General features: G+C 41.9%; 3 protein-coding genes across 3 annotated transcripts; 2 read left to right on the forward strand and 1 right to left on the reverse strand.

The window, feature by feature from the left end:
* Nucleotides 1-2,449: 2,449 nt before the first annotated feature.
* Nucleotides 2,450-3,171, forward strand: LOC118794094 (hemoglobin embryonic subunit alpha-like). The gene is made up of 3 exons (XM_036552243.1): nt 2,450-2,550; nt 2,683-2,890; nt 3,043-3,171. The coding sequence occupies exons 1-3, from the start codon at nt 2,456-2,458 to the stop codon at nt 3,169-3,171; spliced, it is 432 nt and encodes a 143-aa protein (XP_036408136.1). The 5' UTR covers nt 2,450-2,455.
* Nucleotides 3,172-9,453: 6,282 nt separating this feature from the next.
* LOC118794901 (hemoglobin subunit alpha-like) lies at nt 9,454-10,422 on the reverse strand. Its single transcript, XM_036553194.1, has 3 exons — nt 10,260-10,422; nt 9,791-9,998; nt 9,454-9,673 (listed from the first exon to the last, which is right to left on the reverse strand). Exons 1-3 carry the CDS (start codon nt 10,352-10,354, stop codon nt 9,545-9,547), a joined length of 432 nt encoding a protein of 143 aa, XP_036409087.1. The 5' UTR covers nt 10,355-10,422; the 3' UTR covers nt 9,454-9,544.
* Nucleotides 10,423-11,888: 1,466 nt separating this feature from the next.
* hbba1 (hemoglobin, beta adult 1) lies at nt 11,889-13,006 on the forward strand. The gene is made up of 3 exons (XM_036553193.1): nt 11,889-12,059; nt 12,333-12,555; nt 12,740-13,006. The coding sequence occupies exons 1-3, from the start codon at nt 11,968-11,970 to the stop codon at nt 12,869-12,871; spliced, it is 447 nt and encodes a 148-aa protein (XP_036409086.1). The 5' UTR covers nt 11,889-11,967; the 3' UTR covers nt 12,872-13,006.
* Nucleotides 13,007-19,515: the final 6,509 nt, after the last annotated feature.

The following is a 19,515-nucleotide window of genomic DNA, read 5'->3' on the forward strand; positions in this document are numbered from 1 at the left end:
TTTGCCAGGGTGGGAAATGTCTTCAATGAACATTATTTTATTAACTACAAGCTGCAGTTTATCGAAGCTATGATTGTTGTCTAATGTATTGCGTCTAACAATGGCAACACGCGAAACGAAGATCATAATTGACTACGTCTCCACTATCCAACTAAGGCTGGGCAATTAAGTGGAATCACATTAGTCAACTTGCGTAAACTTGCTCACACGAGAAAAAGATTTCAGAATCTTCTGTTGAGTTGCAAGTATAGAAAATGAAAACGATTGTGTTGCTACATAGTAGTCCACGTTCTTGGCGCGTGTTTGGTGATGGATTAATCTGCGTCAAAATGTGTCACCAAGACTGGTCAATTAATTAATATGTCAAAATTTGTTTTCTGGTGAGATGGCTCCAGCCTTGCACAGTTGTAAATCACTAGCACATCCTCATGCAAGGACCACTCACCGATAGATGGAGGGAAAATACTCAAAATCTCAAAAACCAAGATTCCCCAAATCAAATCAAATTACGTGGTTTTCAAGTTTTACGCTTTATTGGGAACGGTGCCATAAAAAAATGTCCGAACACTGGGGATTTATAGTATTTGGATACTGTGGAAGACACTGTCGCATAGTGATCAGGTGGCTAGACATTCCCGCTACGCCCTAAACCTGTATTGTTTCAGAGCATGTTCAGCTGTATAAACAAACGAGAAGTAAAACATAAACTAAATGTTTTAGTTGGTTAAGGGCGTCTGCTAGCAAATAACAACAACAGTGGCCGCGATTACTACAACTTCAGCAGCGACCACCACTGCTACTACAAGTAAGAATAGTAATTATTAGCATTAGTATTACTATTAGTATTTGACTTTTAATATTTATCTTGTCCTTCTTTTTATTATTATTATTATTGTTGTCGTTGTTGTTGTTGAATGAAATGATGAGAAGGTTGATTTAGCTATGAAAGGGAATGTAGGGGAACCGATCCTGTACGTAGTTTGAAGTGCAATCATTAGTTCAAGGTTTAGTGCATATTCAGTTTCACCGACTGCTGGTATGACGCGCAGCAGTTATCTAAACATTCAGACCAGATCCACCCTGTTGTGGATTCAGTGAATTGCGTTGGTTTTCTCTGATCATCAAGGATGATTTCTAGAGTTTCCAGAACTCAGAGATACACACCCAAACGTAGCAGGCGGTTATGCTTCCGTTATTGTTTAATTGCAGAGACCATTGTTTTTAGTATTTAGGCCCTACTGATAAAATTTAAATCATGTCTTTCGACGGATGAATTGCCGGGATTGGATTAAGAGTAATGTCTCAATTTTCGGTGGAAGAAAAACCATGTACGATGAAGTCTATAACATATGTTTCTTTTTTTAAAATTGACGAACAAACTGATGTCTGTATTCTAACCTGTGACCATCAGCGATTGTTCAAATTTCCTGAAAAGCGTGGCCGGTCATTCCGAACCATTTCATGTTCAATAACTTTAAGCCGATCTCAAAATCGCAATACAATAAAATAAATAAATGTAGGCCTAAATAGAAGAGTTCATCTTTATTGACTCAGTTTTATGTAGCTTGATGCCCAGATTAATCTTAACAATGCTGAGGTTTGTCGCTACCTTTGAGAAAGAATCTAAGAAACTGAGATGTGATCAATTTGGCTGATGTTAATATTTTTATATTGATCTTGCACCAGTGTCAAATGGTTTATGGCTGTATATGGTATTAACTTTGTCAACTTACACAAGCGTTTCTGTTTTGAGGCTGACCCCTCAGGTGCTGACCCTTCAGGTACACAAACAACGGCAAATTTATTGAAAATGTGTACGAGTTGAGTATGATTAAAAGCAAATGTCCCACGAAATGTCCCAAGATAACCGTATAGATCTGGAATTTCGAATAACCTTTTGATTAGATTTTTTATCGCGATTCAAGTTGGAGAAGGAAAGTGCGTGATTCGGCTACTTAATCCACTAGCCCGGCTTCGTGCTTAAATTTAGATTTACAATGTGAATTTGTAGCCTATTTAGAATATATTGATTGCTTATTGCGTATTGTTTCTTATTTATTATTTCTTACTATTATACAACCACGTATAATTTCTCAAAATATATTCAATATGTATAGGAATATGTTTGAAATATGAACAGTATCATTTCATACAGCTGCGATTTGTGCGTGCTTTGCATTGTTTCAATTGGATCTAGAGGAACGTAGATGTCTCTGTTGCCTCCCACTGGTTACGAAACTATTACGCACGTTCCCTGTTATCTTGCAGGGATTGGCACATCGTCATTGCCGAGTCTTCGAGACGTTCGAAACGGGTGAAATGCCCACGCAAGTAGCAGGTGGGCTTTGGGCGTGCCCCCCTCAGAAATTCATATAAAAAAGGGTGCCTGGGTTGTCACCGCAACAGAGTTTACCCTCAGCATACCGTACTTCCCTGTTGCAAAAGAAGAATTAAGATGAGTCTCTCAGCTAAGGACAAGGCCATTGTGAGGGGTTTTTGGGCTAAGGCTGCCACGAAGGCGGATGATATCGGCTCCGAGGCTCTGTCCAGGTAATTGAACTGCAATGAAGATGAACGTCGCTCAACTTGATATATTCAGTTTACATGTGTTGTGGTAAGCTGTAAGCTGATGTTATTTATATAGCATACTTTTCTCCACTAAACTTTAACTTCCTGCGCCAGAATGCTGGCTGTCTACCCCCAGACCAAGACCTACTTCTCTCACTGGAAAGACCTGAGACCCGGCTCCGCTCCAGTGAAGAAGCACGGCAAGGTCATCATGGGCGGAGTCAACGAGGCTGTTGAGAAGATGGACGACCTTGTCGGTGGCCTGTTAACCCTGAGCGAGCTGCACGCTTTTCAGTTGCGAGTCGATCCTGCCAATTTCAAGGTAAAATAAGGGCTCTTACCGCGTCCTGTTATTTCGGAAAGTTGATTTGCGGCCGATAGATGGGGCATTGTATTTGGCCCCTTTAGCTAGGCATTTAATACGAGAACCTGTCTATTTGACTGCACCCTTATATGTCTTGTTTTCATTGACAGATCCTGTCCCACAACATCCTCGTGGTGATGGCCATGCTCTTCCCCTCTGACTTCACTCCTGAGGTTCACGTGTCCATGGACAAATTCCTCACCGCTGTCTCCTTGGCTCTGTCTGAAAAATACCGATAAGCCGTAGCATCGCAGCGGAGGCAGGCGAGGTCGTCAGGAAATAGGCCTACCATTCATGCGCTGTCTTTTAAAACAAACCAAAATACAGTGTGCACAGCTCATTCATATTCTCAATGTAGACATTTTCTCACAAGTTCAGAAGCAAAGTCATAAGATTGCCTCGGTTGACTCAGATTCAAATACAATCAGGGCCGTGGGAAGTAGGGGTGCTGCAGCACCCCCTGTTGGAAAAGGCAGACATCACAGGCACGGCACTCTGCCAGATAAACGTTTTAAAACATTTAAAATAATTATCCTGTTGTTATTTACCTAAGAATTTAATGTTTGAAGTTGAGAAATTAGCAATACTGAATAATCATTATTTATATAACGCCAAGCATCATGGTCAATGGACGTCACGTAACCTAGTCATCCATCTTTATTTTACAAATTAAAGGAAAAAAATTTACACGCAAATTCAAAAACAGAGACGCCATCACGTTTCCCGCCTGTAGCTGTTCTACCCCCGCCCTGCTACCCATTCCTGTCCTTCCCGGACTCAGATGAGCAGGTACTTAACCCCACGTTATCCTTCCGCACACGTGCCCCACTGCAGTACACGTAATCTGGCGCCCTCGCAACCGCGGCACGGGGAGAGAGAGAACCGCTCTTTTCCACGGCCGGGGTGTGTGTGTGTGTGTGTGGGGGGGGGTCGCTCCTGTGGACGGGCTGGCGACGACCCACGTCTTCTCGCTAGCAGGTCCCTCTGAGGGAAACAGGTCGGCAGCCGGTCCGCCCTCTTCCCTCTCCATTTCGTGCCGGGGACTCACGCACACAGTTGCCAGTTCGCGGTGTCACCTCCCTCACAACCGGGGATCCACCTCTCGGGCACGCACTTTCCACGGGGTGGGGGCTCTCCTCGGTCCCGGCTGCGTCCTGGAACTGTTCGTTGTTTCCCTTCCCCCTGAGGGACTCGCCGCGTACACTCTTCTGGTCGACGCTTTTCCCTGGAGCCGCCTAAAATGCACGCACGAAGACTACCTCGCACCCATGCATGCCAAAAGAAAAAAATGATATGATGGATGCCCCGACCTACCTCCAGGACCCCATCCTACCCTATGCACCCGCTCGACAACTTCGCTCTGCTACATCCAGACGCCTCGCTCCTCCCACTAACAGAACGAAAGGCCCACGCTCCTCGCAATGTCGCTTTTCCATCATCGCCCCCCAATGGTGGAATAGGCTCCCCACCACCCTGAGAACAACTCCTTTACTCCAACCCTCCAGACATGGGCTGAAGAAACACCTCTTGCCATTTTTACCTTGTAAATCTAAGATTCTTGGCTCTATCTCTTACCTTGTATTTGTAGCACGTTTTTGCCTAGGTAGTATAGCAGCACTTTATTGTCACAGTGACTGTTTTCGATATATGTAGCCTAACCTTAGATCTGATTAGTTCTGTCTCGCTACACCGACCTTGTGCTCAGCTTCAGCACTATCTGCGTTGTATGACCTGTACTCATTTTGCCCCTGTGCCTGTTTGCCCGCAATATGCACTTTTGTACGTGGCTTTGGATAAAGGTGTCTGCTAAATGAATAAATGTAAATGTAAATGTACAAGTGTAGCTCTATTTTGATGTATAATGTGTGCGTGTAGAGGCAGAATTGACGGAGATACGGCTGTTCAAAACACGCATGCGGAAGCGAGTCTCGAACCCGGACCTCTCCGGTCAGCTAAAAAAACTCACAGCTAGGAGATGGTGTTTATGACGTGAGCTGTCAGACAAATTTGGTGATCATTGGACGCTATTTTGGAATATTAAGCCACGTTAAGCCTTTTCCTTATAATGGGCGTCAATGGAGAGGAAAACGCTTAATGTAAGATAACGTCCAAACTCAAGGGATTTCGGTTTTGATTTTTTGACAGGTGGAAGTGTTTAGGCCTATGACAAGAGATGTCCGAGAGAAATTTGGTGATCATTGATCGCTGTTTTGGAACATTAAACCACGTGAAGCCGTTTCACGTAGGCGTTTTACAATGTCTGCAAAAGCCTTGACGCTTGGTCGTAGGCTAGCCTACTTCAAGGCGGGATTTGTTGGCGAAATTAAAGTGATGAGAACACCAATGGATATTCTGGTTGTATGTGGTTTGTACAAATATTTTTATTTGATTACAACTTTTATTTGGAAATCTGTACGCTACACGTTTCGGTGCCTGGATTCCAGTTGTTTCTGCCAATTGCAGCGATCCATTTGCTTCTCTTTTCTTTAGCTTTCGGCAGTCTGTAAAAAGATATTTCCGATTTCTTGTTGAATCTATTTGTACAGTCAATCGCGCAACAGCTCTTTCCCATTTTAGATGTGTTTTTTGTGTTTTTGCAGCATTCAAGCTGAACGGTAACGCTGCCACTCATTAGCCTAAGTCTTTCTGCCACTCACTGGATGGAAGCCGCAGTGACTCCGCCTACTGTGACGTCACATGCATAACTCACGTCAAGTCAAGGCGGTAGCAGTAGAAACAATCGCACCGCTATAACCAATCCGGCTTTAGACTGAGGTATAGGACCACCCACTCAATTAACATACGGACACAGAAATACAGAAATAAATAAATGTGGAAATGTATAAATACAGAAATAAATAAATGTAGAAATGTAGAAATACAGAAAAAAATAAATAGCCTAAATGTAGAGATGCATAAATAAATAAATAAATGTAAAAATACAGAAATAGCCTTATTCATTCCCAAAATGTGTTAATATAATTATTTATTTATTTCTGCATTTATTTATTTATTTATTTATTTATGCTTACGTAATTTTTGTCCTCCATATTTCACAAATGCCCCTTTGCGTTCTTTTGCTGTTACACTGATTTTGTTTAAGATGTGTCAATGGCATGTCACAATAACAGGGTTAGAACAGATTTCAGTTGCAGTGACTACCCAACAATGAAAGCATAAAACAATTAGGCCTATGTTATTTTGGGGGGAGAGATTGTTTATTTGTCAGTAACCGGACAATATAAATAATATTACCAATTAAAACATTAAAAACCCACTTATTGCAGTTGTTTTTGATTGCTTGATTGATAATTAAAATTTACTCCAAAGCTGAACAATACCCGGGTTTTCCTTCTTTCCCTTTCCGGCCACAATATTCCGTACACTCTGCGCCGGTGGGGTGAGTCAGAATAATTAAAATTGCATCACACAGCTATCCGTTTCATGCAGTAGATATATCAAAGTTATGAAAAAACGTGACTGCGTTTTCTTTGACCTCGGGTAGAGGTACCTAAACATTTTAGGGTATTAATGCACTAATATCATAGGGAAGACTGCCCTCTTGGCCAACCAACACAATTTCCAGCAGTCTCCAGAAGTCTCCGCCAGATGGCGTATGTTGACAGTTTGACTGAGTCTGTCTGAGGACAATGGACCATACTCGCTATTCGTGCTTACAGACGATTTCCAGGGTAAGTACACGTTGAAGCATGACGGTTTTTTCCGACAAAATTTTGTAACTATCATAAGTTTTGTGAACGCAATGAAATTTCACTATTGAAATATATAAACAAGCGGTCCAATTTGCAATATACACTCACACTGGATGGTTATTCTAATTAATACTATTTTTGCAAATTAATTTATCTGGCAAACTGAAATTGTTAATCTGTCTATATTGTAAGTGATGGGGTCGTGCGCTGAAACCCCAGCTGACACTGGTGGCTAACCCGCAGATGCTAACAGATACAGTATTGCACACAACCATGTACATACGCGCACTCGCCCGGTGATGGAGGGCACTACCTTGTGCTAAAAGGCCAGGATGAAAGCGACAGAGTAAGTCGCATGCACTTGGACACGCTTGAGAAGATAACGTTGGTCTGCGTTGTCCTGTACAATGTAACCATGAAACATGGCATTCCCTGGCTATAACCTGCTACAACGAGGCCTATTGGAAATCTGACCGAACTATTTCATTCAATACCACTTACAGTAAATAAACTATTTTCATCACGTCATTGATAGTAGGCTGTAATCAAACAGGCATCATTAACAAGAAATACCAAAAAGGGACCGTTAAAGAACAACAGATCTCCGTACCCCACATGGACTATAATGGTTAATAGGTTTTGCGATAATGTGTTCATACTTTGCAATATTTTAGCAGAAAGGTATAGTCTATGATATTCCATAACATTTGTCTTCTTTCGTCTACCGATGCTCTCTCCCTTCCTATCTCTTTTTACCTTCTCTTTCTTTCTCTCTGTACGAATGTACTATGCTGCCTGGAGAAGACGTTGTTTTCAAATAGATTAAGATTATACTGGGATGTTGCAAAAATCCCGTTCAGTGCATTTTTACTTCCTTTGCATTTCCCGTGTAGTCGTTTGTGAAATTGTAGGCAGCTGTCAAACCGGAAAAGTGTCAGTAGCCATCTCCCAGATTCAGCACTGGACAGCTCCCGCCTCGGCCTCTTCAACTGAGGGTCGGATAAACGGATTTTTCGGATAAACCGAAAAAATGTCGGTAGACATAAAACACAAATCAGTAAGACCGCGATCAGTATTTTTTTCAGCTGTCAAATTAAAGCATTGAACGATTTAAATACACAATGCATGCATAAAGCAACGATGGATTTCATGGAGCTCAAAAATAGAAAACACCTACTTCTGGACATATTTTTGCGTACATTTTTGGATATTTATTTTTCCATGAAGCAATTTTATGTAGCAAATAAGCAAAAATGTTTCCTCTTTATAAAAATAAATTGTCTGATGAAACACGTGTCCTATATATACATATATATATAAACATCTATATATAAACGCGCTCAGTGTAAGCAGCAACTCTGGGGCGGCAGTGTAGCACAGTAGCACAGTGGTTAAGGAGCAGGACTCGTAACCGAAAGGTTGCCGGTTTGATCCCTGCTGGGACACTGCTGCTGTACCCTTGGGCAAGGTACCTAACCCACAATTGCTTCAGTAAATATCCAGCTGTATAAATGGATAGCATTGTAAAGAATGGTAACCTATGTAAGTCGCTTTGGATAAAAGCGTCTGCCAAATGAATAAATGTAAATGTAAATATATATAGCATACGTGTTTCATCAGACAATTTAATGGGCATTAACGAGAAACATTCTAAAGCTTCTAATCAATTTGACGTTGTCTTCGAGCAAAACTGAAGCCTTTGAATAGCAAAAAAAATAAAAAATAAAAAATAAGCAGCGACAACATGATTAAAAGAATAAAGTGTAAAAAATAAAGTGGAAAAAAAAACTGAAATCATTAAATTCACTCCTCCAAAGCAGATTCAAACGTATTGGGTTTGTCTCTTTATACATCATATTTGTGCCAATTATAATTTTGCTGTATTTCAGTTCACAAATAATTATCTATATTAAGATTCCAATGGAGACGGGTCGGCATTAATGAGAAACATTCTAACGCTTCTGTTTAATCCAAACGGAGTACGCTTTTTCCTTTGTACTGTGTACTAAATTTATATTATGTTACATTACTTTTGTTACTTGACGCTCTCCTCCAGAGACACGTACAATATGTTAATACATTTAACTGCACATTTACTTTCTTGGCATTCGCCAGACGCTCTTATTCACAGCGATGTACAGGATGTGAGTACATTTAACGTTACATTTATACTTGCAACATTTAGCAGACGTTCTCGTGCAGAGAAAACTGCCAAAGTCGAGCGCAAGGTTTATCCAACACAACGACACCAAACACGCCAAATTAGTATATGGCATGTACCGGTGCCACGAATTAGATCTTGTGATGTCTTAGAAGGCTTAGAAGGCTCAGGAAGGAATTTGAATTCAATTGTGTAAATCTGCTGTCTGTCACATAACTGTTTAATTTTTTTCAGTGTCTGTACCTTATGGAAATGAAAGGGTAAAGCTGCGCGGTATCGTGCATTTTAAACAAAAGCAAATCATTAATTGTTCTTTGTAGGCTACTCACGATGTCGGTTAATTTTTACAGTCCTGTAATAATTATAGTCCTCCAAATGTTATATATTAATTCGGTGTATAGTATTTGTATGACACCCCATTGGACGAATTCAAATGTATTTTGCTTTGCCCTGGTTTATTGTGTGCGTGCACGTCATGTTCTACTGCAAAGAAGGCATCCTTTGTATTGGGTCTAACTTGTGTCCATCATATGATAGAAAGCAAAAAACGTCTCGACGAATGTACAACGTTGGACACTTTTGCACTCTATCTACCTTTCCGTGTTGTGTATGCGTGGCTACACAAACAAGACAAAAACATGTGCCAGTTTAATGTTCAGAACTTTTTATTTATTCATTCATTATTTTGTTCATGAAATGTGTCTGCCAGAGCTGGCGAGATGTTCCTCTGTCCGCAATTTAGCGGTATCGCTCGGACAGAGCCAGGGCCAAGTTCTGGAAGAACTTGTCCATGGACAGGTGCACCTCCGGTGTGAAGTCAGCAGGGAAGTACATGGCAAAGCACACGAGGATGTTGTGGGCCAGAATCTGGGAGAAAAGAAAAAAAGTCATGAATATTTCTAGGAACGAGCTGGTTATCTTGAGATTGCTTGGATAGAAATGTCTATCTTGTCTTACTATTTGTTAACTCCTTTATTTATTTACCTTGAAGTTGGCAGGGTCCACTCGCAGCTTGAACGCGTGCAGCTCGCTGAGGGCGCTCAGGCCACCAGTCAAGTCGTCCATTTTGCCAACAGCCTCGGTGACGGCCCCCATGATCGTCTTGCCGTGCTTCTTGACCGGGGCAGAGCCGGGGCTCACATCGGCCCAGTGGGAGAAGTAGGTTTTGGTCTGGGGGTACACGGTCAGCATTCTGACAGCAAAAAAAGCGCAGTAAATTAATGCAGAGGATTAAAACATGCATGACTCACAGATGTATGGTTATATGAAGCTTTAAACTTAGTATGTTTTCATCCTGAAGTTCCAAACGCGCTCAGTGTAAGCAGCAACTCTACTATTCAACTACCTTTCATTATATAAAATGTATGATATATTCTTGAAGTCATGGACAAATTATATATTGGATATATTATATATCGGCTTCACAGCTTTTGACGAAATAGAACTCTTTTACCTGCCCAGTGCGTCACCGCCGATTTCGTCGGCCTTCCCACCGAGCTTGCCCCAGAAGGCCTTCACAATGGATTTGTCTTTTGCGTTGAGACTCATGGCTGCGTCTTTTCTGTCTTCTGTACGTGTTGTCTCGATTTCTTTGGAAGCAAAATCCTGGACCAATTGCGAATTGAGGTTCTTTTTATAACACCCTTTCGACAGGCACACCCAAAAACCAGATCCAAAACCACGCCTATGATGCGTACCAAATTCTTGGGTCGTTACCCATGGCAATTCTCCAGATTACTTTACTCTGGTCAGTCTTGATAACTTGACATTGCATATATCATTACTTAAGCCGTTAAAAGTGTTTGCCAAAATTTTGCCCAAATATATTTTCTGCCAACATCAAACAAAACCATGGCAATATCAACCATGACATATGAAAATAAAATACTGCGTGTTAACAGTCTGACAATACAATATAATACAAAAGCGTATAATAACGACACGCATTTTGTGAAGTTCAAATGGACGCTTGTATTTCGAAAAGGGGTGTTCTATCGTGTTTGGTGTGAATTTTTATGGAATAAAACGGGCAAATTGTACCAAAATTAACAGATGTGATAAATGACGTCATTTTCAGCCTGTGAAAGATATACCGTTCCGTAATTTTATCGCAGGCATGAAAGTCCACGCCGTGCTTATTTGTCCAAATATTTAAATGTTTTGGGGTCCTTTAAATAAAGGCTAATATTTGTAAATAACATTACTGGCATTGCGAATCACATGCTATCCCACAGGTGACTGCTGTTAGACTGCTGTTATATTTTTATCACTAATCATGGAATTTATTTGTTTTGTTTTCATTCTGTTGGTCTATTCCGAGATATGCAGCGGTGAGGTCGTTTTAAATAACCAACTTAATGGTATCCTTTATTTGCAGATATTAAATTAACCGTTGCAATCCCAGGCTTTCTGTGATAGGGTCAGAATTTTAATTAAGTACTTAAATTGAGGGCAAATAGTGTTTGGAATTCTTTTGTGCTGCCTTTGATTATGCATACAAACGTAAGAAGTTATTTAATAAATTTGTGTTTGATGTGTGAGAGTTAAAATAGTGATGTTTAGGGTTAGGGTTAGGGTTAGGGTTAACTCATTAATGTTTAATGAGATATTTCTAGACTGTGATGACTGTGACCCACACCAAATATCAAATATCAGGAAGAAATAATTCATAAAAATGAAGTTAATATGTACTTGGCCGAAATTATTAAATGGTTTTAAGAAAGATGGGTCTTAAAAGTCTTTTAAGAGCTTGATTCATGAATTAGTATAAATGTGATTATTGTAGTCTGAATATTGCGCAGAAATTAGACAGATTAACAGCAATATATTGGATGTAACATTGAATTATGTATTAAAATATGTATTAATTTGACTACTCCTTTCAGTATGAAAGTTTTTTTTTTTTTCAAATAAAAAAAGCTGATTCATGTTTCACAGGTGTTGCCAAGACAGCGCCAGACAAACATCTTTTTGGCAAAAATCCTGTCTTCGGCCGCGCAGGACCATACCCCTCCGCAAATTTCACCAATCAGACTACAGCGTTCTCGCTTGGGCGGAGGGATTAAACATCAATAAAAGGTTCTGTCTCAGTCCACGTTAGCAAGGGATTCAGTAAGGAAAGCTTCTGACAAGAACCCGAAGAAACCCAAAAAACCGACAACATGGTTGAGTGGACAGATGCCGAGCGCAGCGCCATTACGGGGCTGTGGGGAAAGATCAGCGTCGATGAAATCGGACCCCAGGCCCTTGCCAGGTAATGTTGTACAGTGAAAAGCCCCCTTTTTGTTTTCATACCAGGCTGGCTGTTCAGATCGGAAACATGAATGGCTGCCACCACTTTGCTGACCTTTTCTTATTCTAGTGGTAAGAATGCTGTCACAGCAAGCGTTATCCATACCCATGTCGCAGCAAGCGAGCTATCTTTCTTAAGTCAGGCGCCTGCTGCCATTCGGTTGAAGCGGAAGCGTTTCAGGTGTTCCAGGGTGATTTACAACTTGTTGACAATAATCTCTCTCTGTATTTTCAGGCTCCTGATCGTGTCCCCTTGGACCCAGCGACACTTCAGTGCGTTTGGTAACTTGTCCAGCCCGTCCGCTATTATGGGAAACCCCAAGGTGGCCGCTCATGGCAAGACCGTGATGGGCGGGCTGGAAAAAGCCATCAAGAACATGGACAACATCAAGGCCGCTTATGCCCAGCTCAGCGTGATGCACTCCGAGAAACTGCACGTCGACCCCGACAACTTCAGGGTAGGTTAAAAACAGCAACAATCGCAATGATAACGAAACTGGCGAAACCTTAACGACCAAGGGTCTGACGCGAGGCGTGCGACTTATTCCTTATTGTATCACCTGCTTCAAGAGTGAAATATACGATGTCTACCCTATGTTTAAATATGTTAACTCATTCGCATTTCTCTTTTTCCTCGCACAGCTTCTCGCTGAGTGCATCACCGTGTGCGTGGCCGCCAAGTTTGGTCCCTCCGTGTTCACCGCTGATGTGCAGGAGGCCTGGCAGAAGTTTCTGGCTGTCGTTGTGTCCGCCCTTGGCAGACAGTACCACTAAACCCACTCTCTGCCTCTGGTGCTCAGAGAACAGCTCCATCATATAATTTACTCCTGAACTTAAAACTATTGATATGTAGTTAAAAGACGCGGCTGTACTCTGCAACGAGATGATAATAAAAGAACATGAAAAGCACTTAAGTATGACGTCTTTCCTTGGATGTGCTACCGTGTAACGCAACTCTTGTTTTATTAAATCAGTAAAAGGCACAGTATTGACAATGTACTGCATTAAAGTGTGGACACACACACCACACGGTCGTTCGACGCTTCGATGGTATACTAGAACAGGGTCGGTCGATAATCTTTCATATAGACGTGCTGGAACACATAACCCAGACTGTCATTACTAACTCAGACTATCATTACTGACGTCTTAGCAGAGACCACTGCTGTGCCTTCACTCTGTCCGTAATCACTCAAATAGCTGCAGGTGCTTACAAAGGGAATTCGCACAATCCATACACAACGCGGAAAAGTCCTTCACAGAAAATGTCATTTATTTCACCGTTGCTCATGTCTAAAGTGAAAAATACCGGCAAACGTTTCGATCACAACCATCATCAGTGTCAAAACAGCTAACATCATGCAAATAGTTTGCTAAATAATGCAACATAGGAAGACAGCGTCACCGTTTACAGCTTCTTTACAAATCCGTTTTGAGTCCGTGAAGAAAAACAGTTGTAGCTAACATTCCCTCTTCTTACCAGGTAATAACCAGCCAGCGGCAGCTAACTTCTTCATCAGAAACAATGACGTTATGCCTGTGGTTTTAATTTCAGCTAGCTATGCCATGTAACAAGTTAGCTAAATTGGGACAAATAGTTCGTCAAACAACGCTAACCAGGAGGACAGCGTCACCATTGACAGCTTATTAACGAACAGATTCTCAGTCTACGTGTGGAAAAACAAACTCTCCAGACCAGAGAAGGAGTTCATTTGTCAACGCTGCGTAGAAAAGTTCTAAATTGTGTCATAGTTAGGATGCCGTACGCACCCAATTTTTTTGATTTATCAAACACGCGCACACTTGTAGTATACAAACCGGGGAATAATCAGTGTTGACAGATGAAGAAGCGCTCTTAATCTCCATGCTTGTGCGTACATTTACATTTACATTTTTTGGCAGACGCTTTTGTCCAAAGCGATTTGAGACAGTACAACACAAGCAAACGCCATACAAGGGGCCACAATATAAGAAGTGCTGCATGACAAAGTTTCAATAGTTGGCAAGGCAAGGTACAAGCTAGCTGTAGAGACACGTGCACTAGACCATCAAATCTTAAGTTTTGTTTTGTTTTTTTTTTTTTAAGGAAAGGAGTTTGGGACATACGAAAGTCGTGTCTTCAGATGTTTCTTAAAAATAGTGGGCAACTCGGCAGAACGGATTAAGTGTGGAAGTTCTTTTCATCATCGGGGCGGTGACAATGGCAAAGAAAGATCTGGATAGTGATTTTGTGCCGCGATGTAACGGGACCACCAGACATCGTTCGGTAGCAAAGCGCAGTGGTCGAGCGGGAACATAGGGTTGTAGTAGGTAGGTAGGTGTAGTTTAGTTGGTTGTTATGAACGCAGCTAACAAGGCCTTGATGGGGGTAGCTACGGGGAGCCAGCGAAGCGAGACAAAGGCTGAATCCGAATACTCATACTGCCATACTATATAGTACGCAAAAAGCAGTACGTCACAATCCGTAGTGTGTCCGAATACTCAGTATGCATTTATTAGTAGTCGAACGGTACCCGGATGACCTACTACATCAGAAGTACGCAAACGTACTACACTACGCTATCCCATAAATCAGCTGGAGCCCGAATAACCGAAGAAGAAGAATTCCCCGGGAAAAAGAGAAAGAAAATGGCGATGTAGTCAACTTGGTTAAGTTAACAAATCAATTGGCTTGTTGCGTAACGTTAGCTTTTCGTTTTACCTCAGGCTGACAGTCAGCTAAGTAAAGCAGACTGATTTTTAAAACATGTAAAAATCATTAGAGGTCAAAGGTGAGGTAAGATGGCGGCGGAGTACGTCCGAATTGTGTCCTTACTACTCGCTCGCATACCCATAGAACGTACTACAGTAACGGTTGGGTAGTACCTTCTTAACCGAAGTTACTGCATGCTGAGTATTCGGATGCAGCCAGTGAGAGGTGTAACGTGGGCCCTTTTCGGCTGGTTGAAAACCAGACGCGCAGCCGCATTTTGTATCAACTGCAGAGGCATAATTGTGCATACAGATAGGCCAGCCAAGAGACCAATGCAGTGTTTTGTAGTTAGTATTTGCATGTAGAAACATCCCCAGTTTACCAAATATGGTAAATAACTTGCGTTTAACGGCTACGTGGAATAAAAGCTAAGAAAAGACATCTAAGAAAAGAAACTCTTTAGAAACAGATGTGTTAGTTATTGAGCCCAAACTTAAATACAGTCATAACAAGCAAGTGTAAAATATTATGCGGGAGCATGCATTTTGCAGGATTTGAGAATAATTACACGCCTGTTTCTATTCAAGCAAAATTGTAATTAACACAGAAAATACGTGTATGTCTAAGCTGTTCATGCATTAAAAGCTGTATCTTGTCTGTTCACTTGCTTTGTTGCGCTTTCCCTGTTTGACCACTTGGTGCCATTGTAACGACCTCGTTTAAGTATAAAAACTAGGCGCATGCGCAATGTTGTTCTGTCTGACGGTGAGACGGTGAAGCGAGAGCACAAAGAATGCCAACATATCTTAACCATTCGAGTATTAACATACAAGGAAGTTTGTTGTTAATCTCCTCCTATTGAATAAATTCTATATGTCCTGCCATCTAATTCCAGTGTCTGCCTTGGCCATTACTACGACGGACAGAAGGCAGGACTGCACATTTTTGTCCGTTACACCATATACTTTGTCGTACCTGTGCATAAATTTACGCACAACTTCAGGCAAACGTAGAAATTGGTAAACCTTATACTTTGGTTTTAAGTGATTGCGATTTAATTTGTTCGCGCGCAACGTTGGTGAATGACAGCCCATTAGGACAGTAGCGTCTGCACCAGTGGCGGGGGGTGAGCTGGAAACAGGGGAAGCCCGAACACTACCTTTAAATCTATCATTACTTTCAGCCAGTTGCCCTGTTGGTCTGCACGAATAGTCAATGTCTTCTCTGATAGTTAGGCAGTAAAGGGCGCCCCCCACAGCTACCATCTCTATTAGAAACAATGGTATTATGTCGTGGGCGGGGGGTGGGGGGGACGCCAGGCTGGGACATACGCGATCAATAATTACCACCAGATCAGCACTGGTGAGTCGTGCTGTCCTTGACTGGTCGCATTTTGGGATTCGAGTGGGAGGGTGTCTGTGTGTTCGCGTTGTGTTGTGTGTTGCACGGGACCTGTTCGTGTGGTTGAATGCTCGTACAGTTGGCAGTGTTACCTGTTCCAATAAAGAGAATAGGACGAGCCATCCGTGCTGGTTGAAGAGGCGGTGCATGACTTCGGTGAGACGACCGCTAAAGGATCAGGAACGTGTTCAGTCTGCTCAGGTTGCGGTGTGGGGGGGCCGGTGGGAGCGGGAGGCGTTTGCATAGCCGACATAACCTGTCAGGAGACGAATTATGCAGCAGTGAAGGGGAGCCGGAGCGGCAAGCCAGCCCTGAGAGTGGAGGGAGGAGAGACATGCGGGGTCCAGATAAGGAGACGCTCGGTGAACACGATTATGTCTTAGATCTGGTGTGATCTCTGGAGGGTGGGTGTGGAAATAATGGGGTGGGACATTTTTTACTGACGGTGTGTACGGTGTATGCAATGTCTTGGCCTAAAGGGGGTGCACCAAGTCTGCTGGTGAGAGGGAGTGTGTGCATGTGTCTGGGCACGCTTACCTACAGGAAGGCACTGGCATCCGGGGAGCAGCATTCTGATCCTGGGTAGGGGAGTTTAAGGGGAGAGAGAATTACGCTGACTGCATACCAAAAGTGATAAAAATGCCTCAATTTCTACATCTTTGCATCCTCCGTGACCGGAGAAATCGACAACTGGTCGCTGCCGTATGGAAAATTCCAGTTTCATAGCAGACACATAGAAAGAGAGATATTTCTATGGCTGTACTGAAAAATTCGAAGCCTTGAAGCTTCGTTCATTGAATTGGCATTCGATTGTGAAATTAAACGTTGGATTATTAGGAGGATGGGTGCTCAGTTGCAGTTTTAAGGTTATTGCTACTGTAATACAAGAAATCTAGATATTAAAGCGGTCTACTTTTTATTATCATTTAACATAAACAATTATGCCAATAAACTGTGGGGCGCCAAGTGTAACAGACCTTTTCACTTTTTTCGTAGACAGAATGCCTTCTGTGCTACGAAACACATAAATTCATTACGAAATCACCACGCGTTAGCATTGTGTCCACGAAATATTGAAGAGAGCACATACTTTCGTGCACAGAAAACAAAACGGATGATTCCTGTCGTGCACTAAATTGACCTTTGTGCTTTTCATTTTGTGGACGAAAGAAACTCATTTTGTAGACAAAAGTAATTCTGTCCATGTAACAGATGTCCTAGGCCAGCATTTATGCTTTTGTGGCACGAAAAGCAGAATGCGCTACTGTCATCATTCCGTGCCATCGAATGTTAAATTTCGTCTACCTGTTTTGGTATATTACTGAAAGTATGATGTGCACGAAAGGGATTTGGCACAATATATTCCGTGACTCCGCAGTTACAGAAGCCATTCCGTCCACATTTACATTTATTCATTTGGCAGACGCTTTTATCCAAAGCGACTTACATAGGTTACAGTTCTTTACAATGTTATCCATTTATACAGCTGGATATTTACTGAGGCAACTGTGGGTTCAGTACCTTGCCCAAGGGTACAGCAGCAGTGTACCAGCGGGGATTGAACCAGCAACCTTTCGGTTACAAGTCCTGCTCCTTAACCATTATGCTACACTTTTGGACGGTAAGATTAACCATACCTTAACCATACCTTCCATGTTGAAAAAAAAACGCTAAAGAGAGAAAGGATTCCTCGGGTAATTTAAGGTCATACGAAATTAGGCTACAAATGGACAACAGTGTTCCATTTCCCTCACCACCTAAGACATGTCCTTACTTTCTCCTCGCATCTCTTACCCGTCTCTCTGATGGGTGTCACCGAGGAGTCGAGGAAGACATGTGAGGTGTTATTAATAAGGTATTGCGATGTACCCACTTTGTCTCCCAACACACGACTTGTTGAAGTTCCCTGTAAAATGGCATCATTAATAACGCTTGTTTCAATCGCCACTTACCTTAGCTGGTGACATTATCTCTGTCCAATTAGCTAAACAACTTCATTAACAGAGGACAAGTTGCTTTGATAATCAAACAATGCTAGTTAGGTGATCCCCAGTCTCCCATCAAATATTGGATTTGACGACTTTTTTTTGCTATAGATGTTTCTTTTAGATTTTTCTTTTAGAATTAGGCTACAGTGCTGGCCTCTTCTCAACGAAGCTGATTTATTTGTCCTCGTTCTCCTCTCTTCCAATCGACCGAACTTTCTTCTTAGGTGATGTTTCCTATTTTCCTCTTGATGCTCATGTGAGTTCTCTCAAAAGGACTCCCCCGCATTGTGTCTCAGGTGTGAAATGCTCGCACCGACGGCTGGCGCTGATTGCACCTGTTCGTTTACGGCCGTGAACGATGGGCCGGGACAGACTATGGGTGCGGGACGCACCGCGGTGACGACAGGCAGTAATCGCCCACCAACGGTTTCTCGCCGATCATCAGGTGATTTTGTCCCCCAGTCTTTATATTTCAAGAGGGCTTAAGAACTGACTGAATCAGGGCAAGCCTCTCTTTGCGCACAGTGCATACCATCACCTGATTGGTCCATTTTGGTCCATTGCAACGCCTTTTAATCTAGATCTAAAATATCGTTATAAGTCCTGTCATTTTCAGCAAAACAAAGCGATAGACCCCCCATTGATTGAATTTAGTGAATCTAGGACCCCCATTTTATTTAGACCACATATTGAAACCACATGTTCATGGTTCATTATTGGACAAAGCAGTTATATACGCATTAGGGAAATATATATTGATTTCATTGAACATAAATGGGATTCTAAAGTCATAAATTTTCACCGTAATTTCTACCAAATATAATATTCTGTCATTTGCGCGATTTCTTTCTGCTGAACACATAGACTATACTTCCAAACCACTATGTGGTTCTATGCTGCATTTATGCGAATTTTTACAGAATAGTGAAGTGTGTGTTTAGCCACACATGACCATACTTCACATGACCATATACAGATGTAGGCTATGCAAGATATATGTAGCCTACCATGTATATCTAGTGATGGGCTATTAAACATATTTAATTTCCCAAAACACTGTCATTACGGAGGAAATGAAAATATTGACTTTTTCAACAACATTAAAGACGCTGTAATCCCAAGGAGACAGGAAATGTTAATTCACGCAACAAATATAGCCATTTGCGATATTGGATTCGTTGTCGCTTTTAACATTAGTGTCTAAAATTGATGGCACAAACCGCCACAACAATTGTAAGGTTGCATAAACACATAATAGTGTGCATAACGATTAGAATACGTTTATCAGTTGCAGGACGGTAAGAAATTATACATTGTTAAAGGTGTCGTGAGGTGGG

Source organism: Megalops cyprinoides, chromosome 19 (assembly GCF_013368585.1).
Source record: "Megalops cyprinoides isolate fMegCyp1 chromosome 19, fMegCyp1.pri, whole genome shotgun sequence".
Taxonomy (NCBI): domain Eukaryota; kingdom Metazoa; phylum Chordata; class Actinopteri; order Elopiformes; family Megalopidae; genus Megalops; species Megalops cyprinoides.

Excerpts from the sequence above, each read along its gene's own strand:
- LOC118794094 (XM_036552243.1), top strand. The coding sequence starts at position 2,456 with ATGAGTCTCTCAGCTAAGGACAAGGCCATTGTGAGGGGTTTTTGGGCT. Across the intron at positions 2,551-2,682 it reads GGCTCCGAGGCTCTGTCCAG|AATGCTGGCTGTCTACCCCC; the intron begins GTAATTGAACTG and ends TTCCTGCGCCAG. Across the intron at positions 2,891-3,042 it reads TCGATCCTGCCAATTTCAAG|ATCCTGTCCCACAACATCCT; the intron begins GTAAAATAAGGG and ends TTTCATTGACAG.
- LOC118794901 (XM_036553194.1), bottom strand. The coding sequence starts at position 10,354 with ATGAGTCTCAACGCAAAAGACAAATCCATTGTGAAGGCCTTCTGGGGC. Across the intron at positions 9,999-10,259 it reads GGCGGTGACGCACTGGGCAG|AATGCTGACCGTGTACCCCC; the intron begins GTAAAAGAGTTC and ends TTTTGCTGTCAG. Across the intron at positions 9,674-9,790 it reads TGGACCCTGCCAACTTCAAG|ATTCTGGCCCACAACATCCT; the intron begins GTAAATAAATAA and ends CTTTTCTCCCAG.
- hbba1 (XM_036553193.1), top strand. The coding sequence starts at position 11,968 with ATGGTTGAGTGGACAGATGCCGAGCGCAGCGCCATTACGGGGCTGTGG. Across the intron at positions 12,060-12,332 it reads GGACCCCAGGCCCTTGCCAG|GCTCCTGATCGTGTCCCCTT; the intron begins GTAATGTTGTAC and ends CTGTATTTTCAG. Across the intron at positions 12,556-12,739 it reads TCGACCCCGACAACTTCAGG|CTTCTCGCTGAGTGCATCAC; the intron begins GTAGGTTAAAAA and ends TTCCTCGCACAG.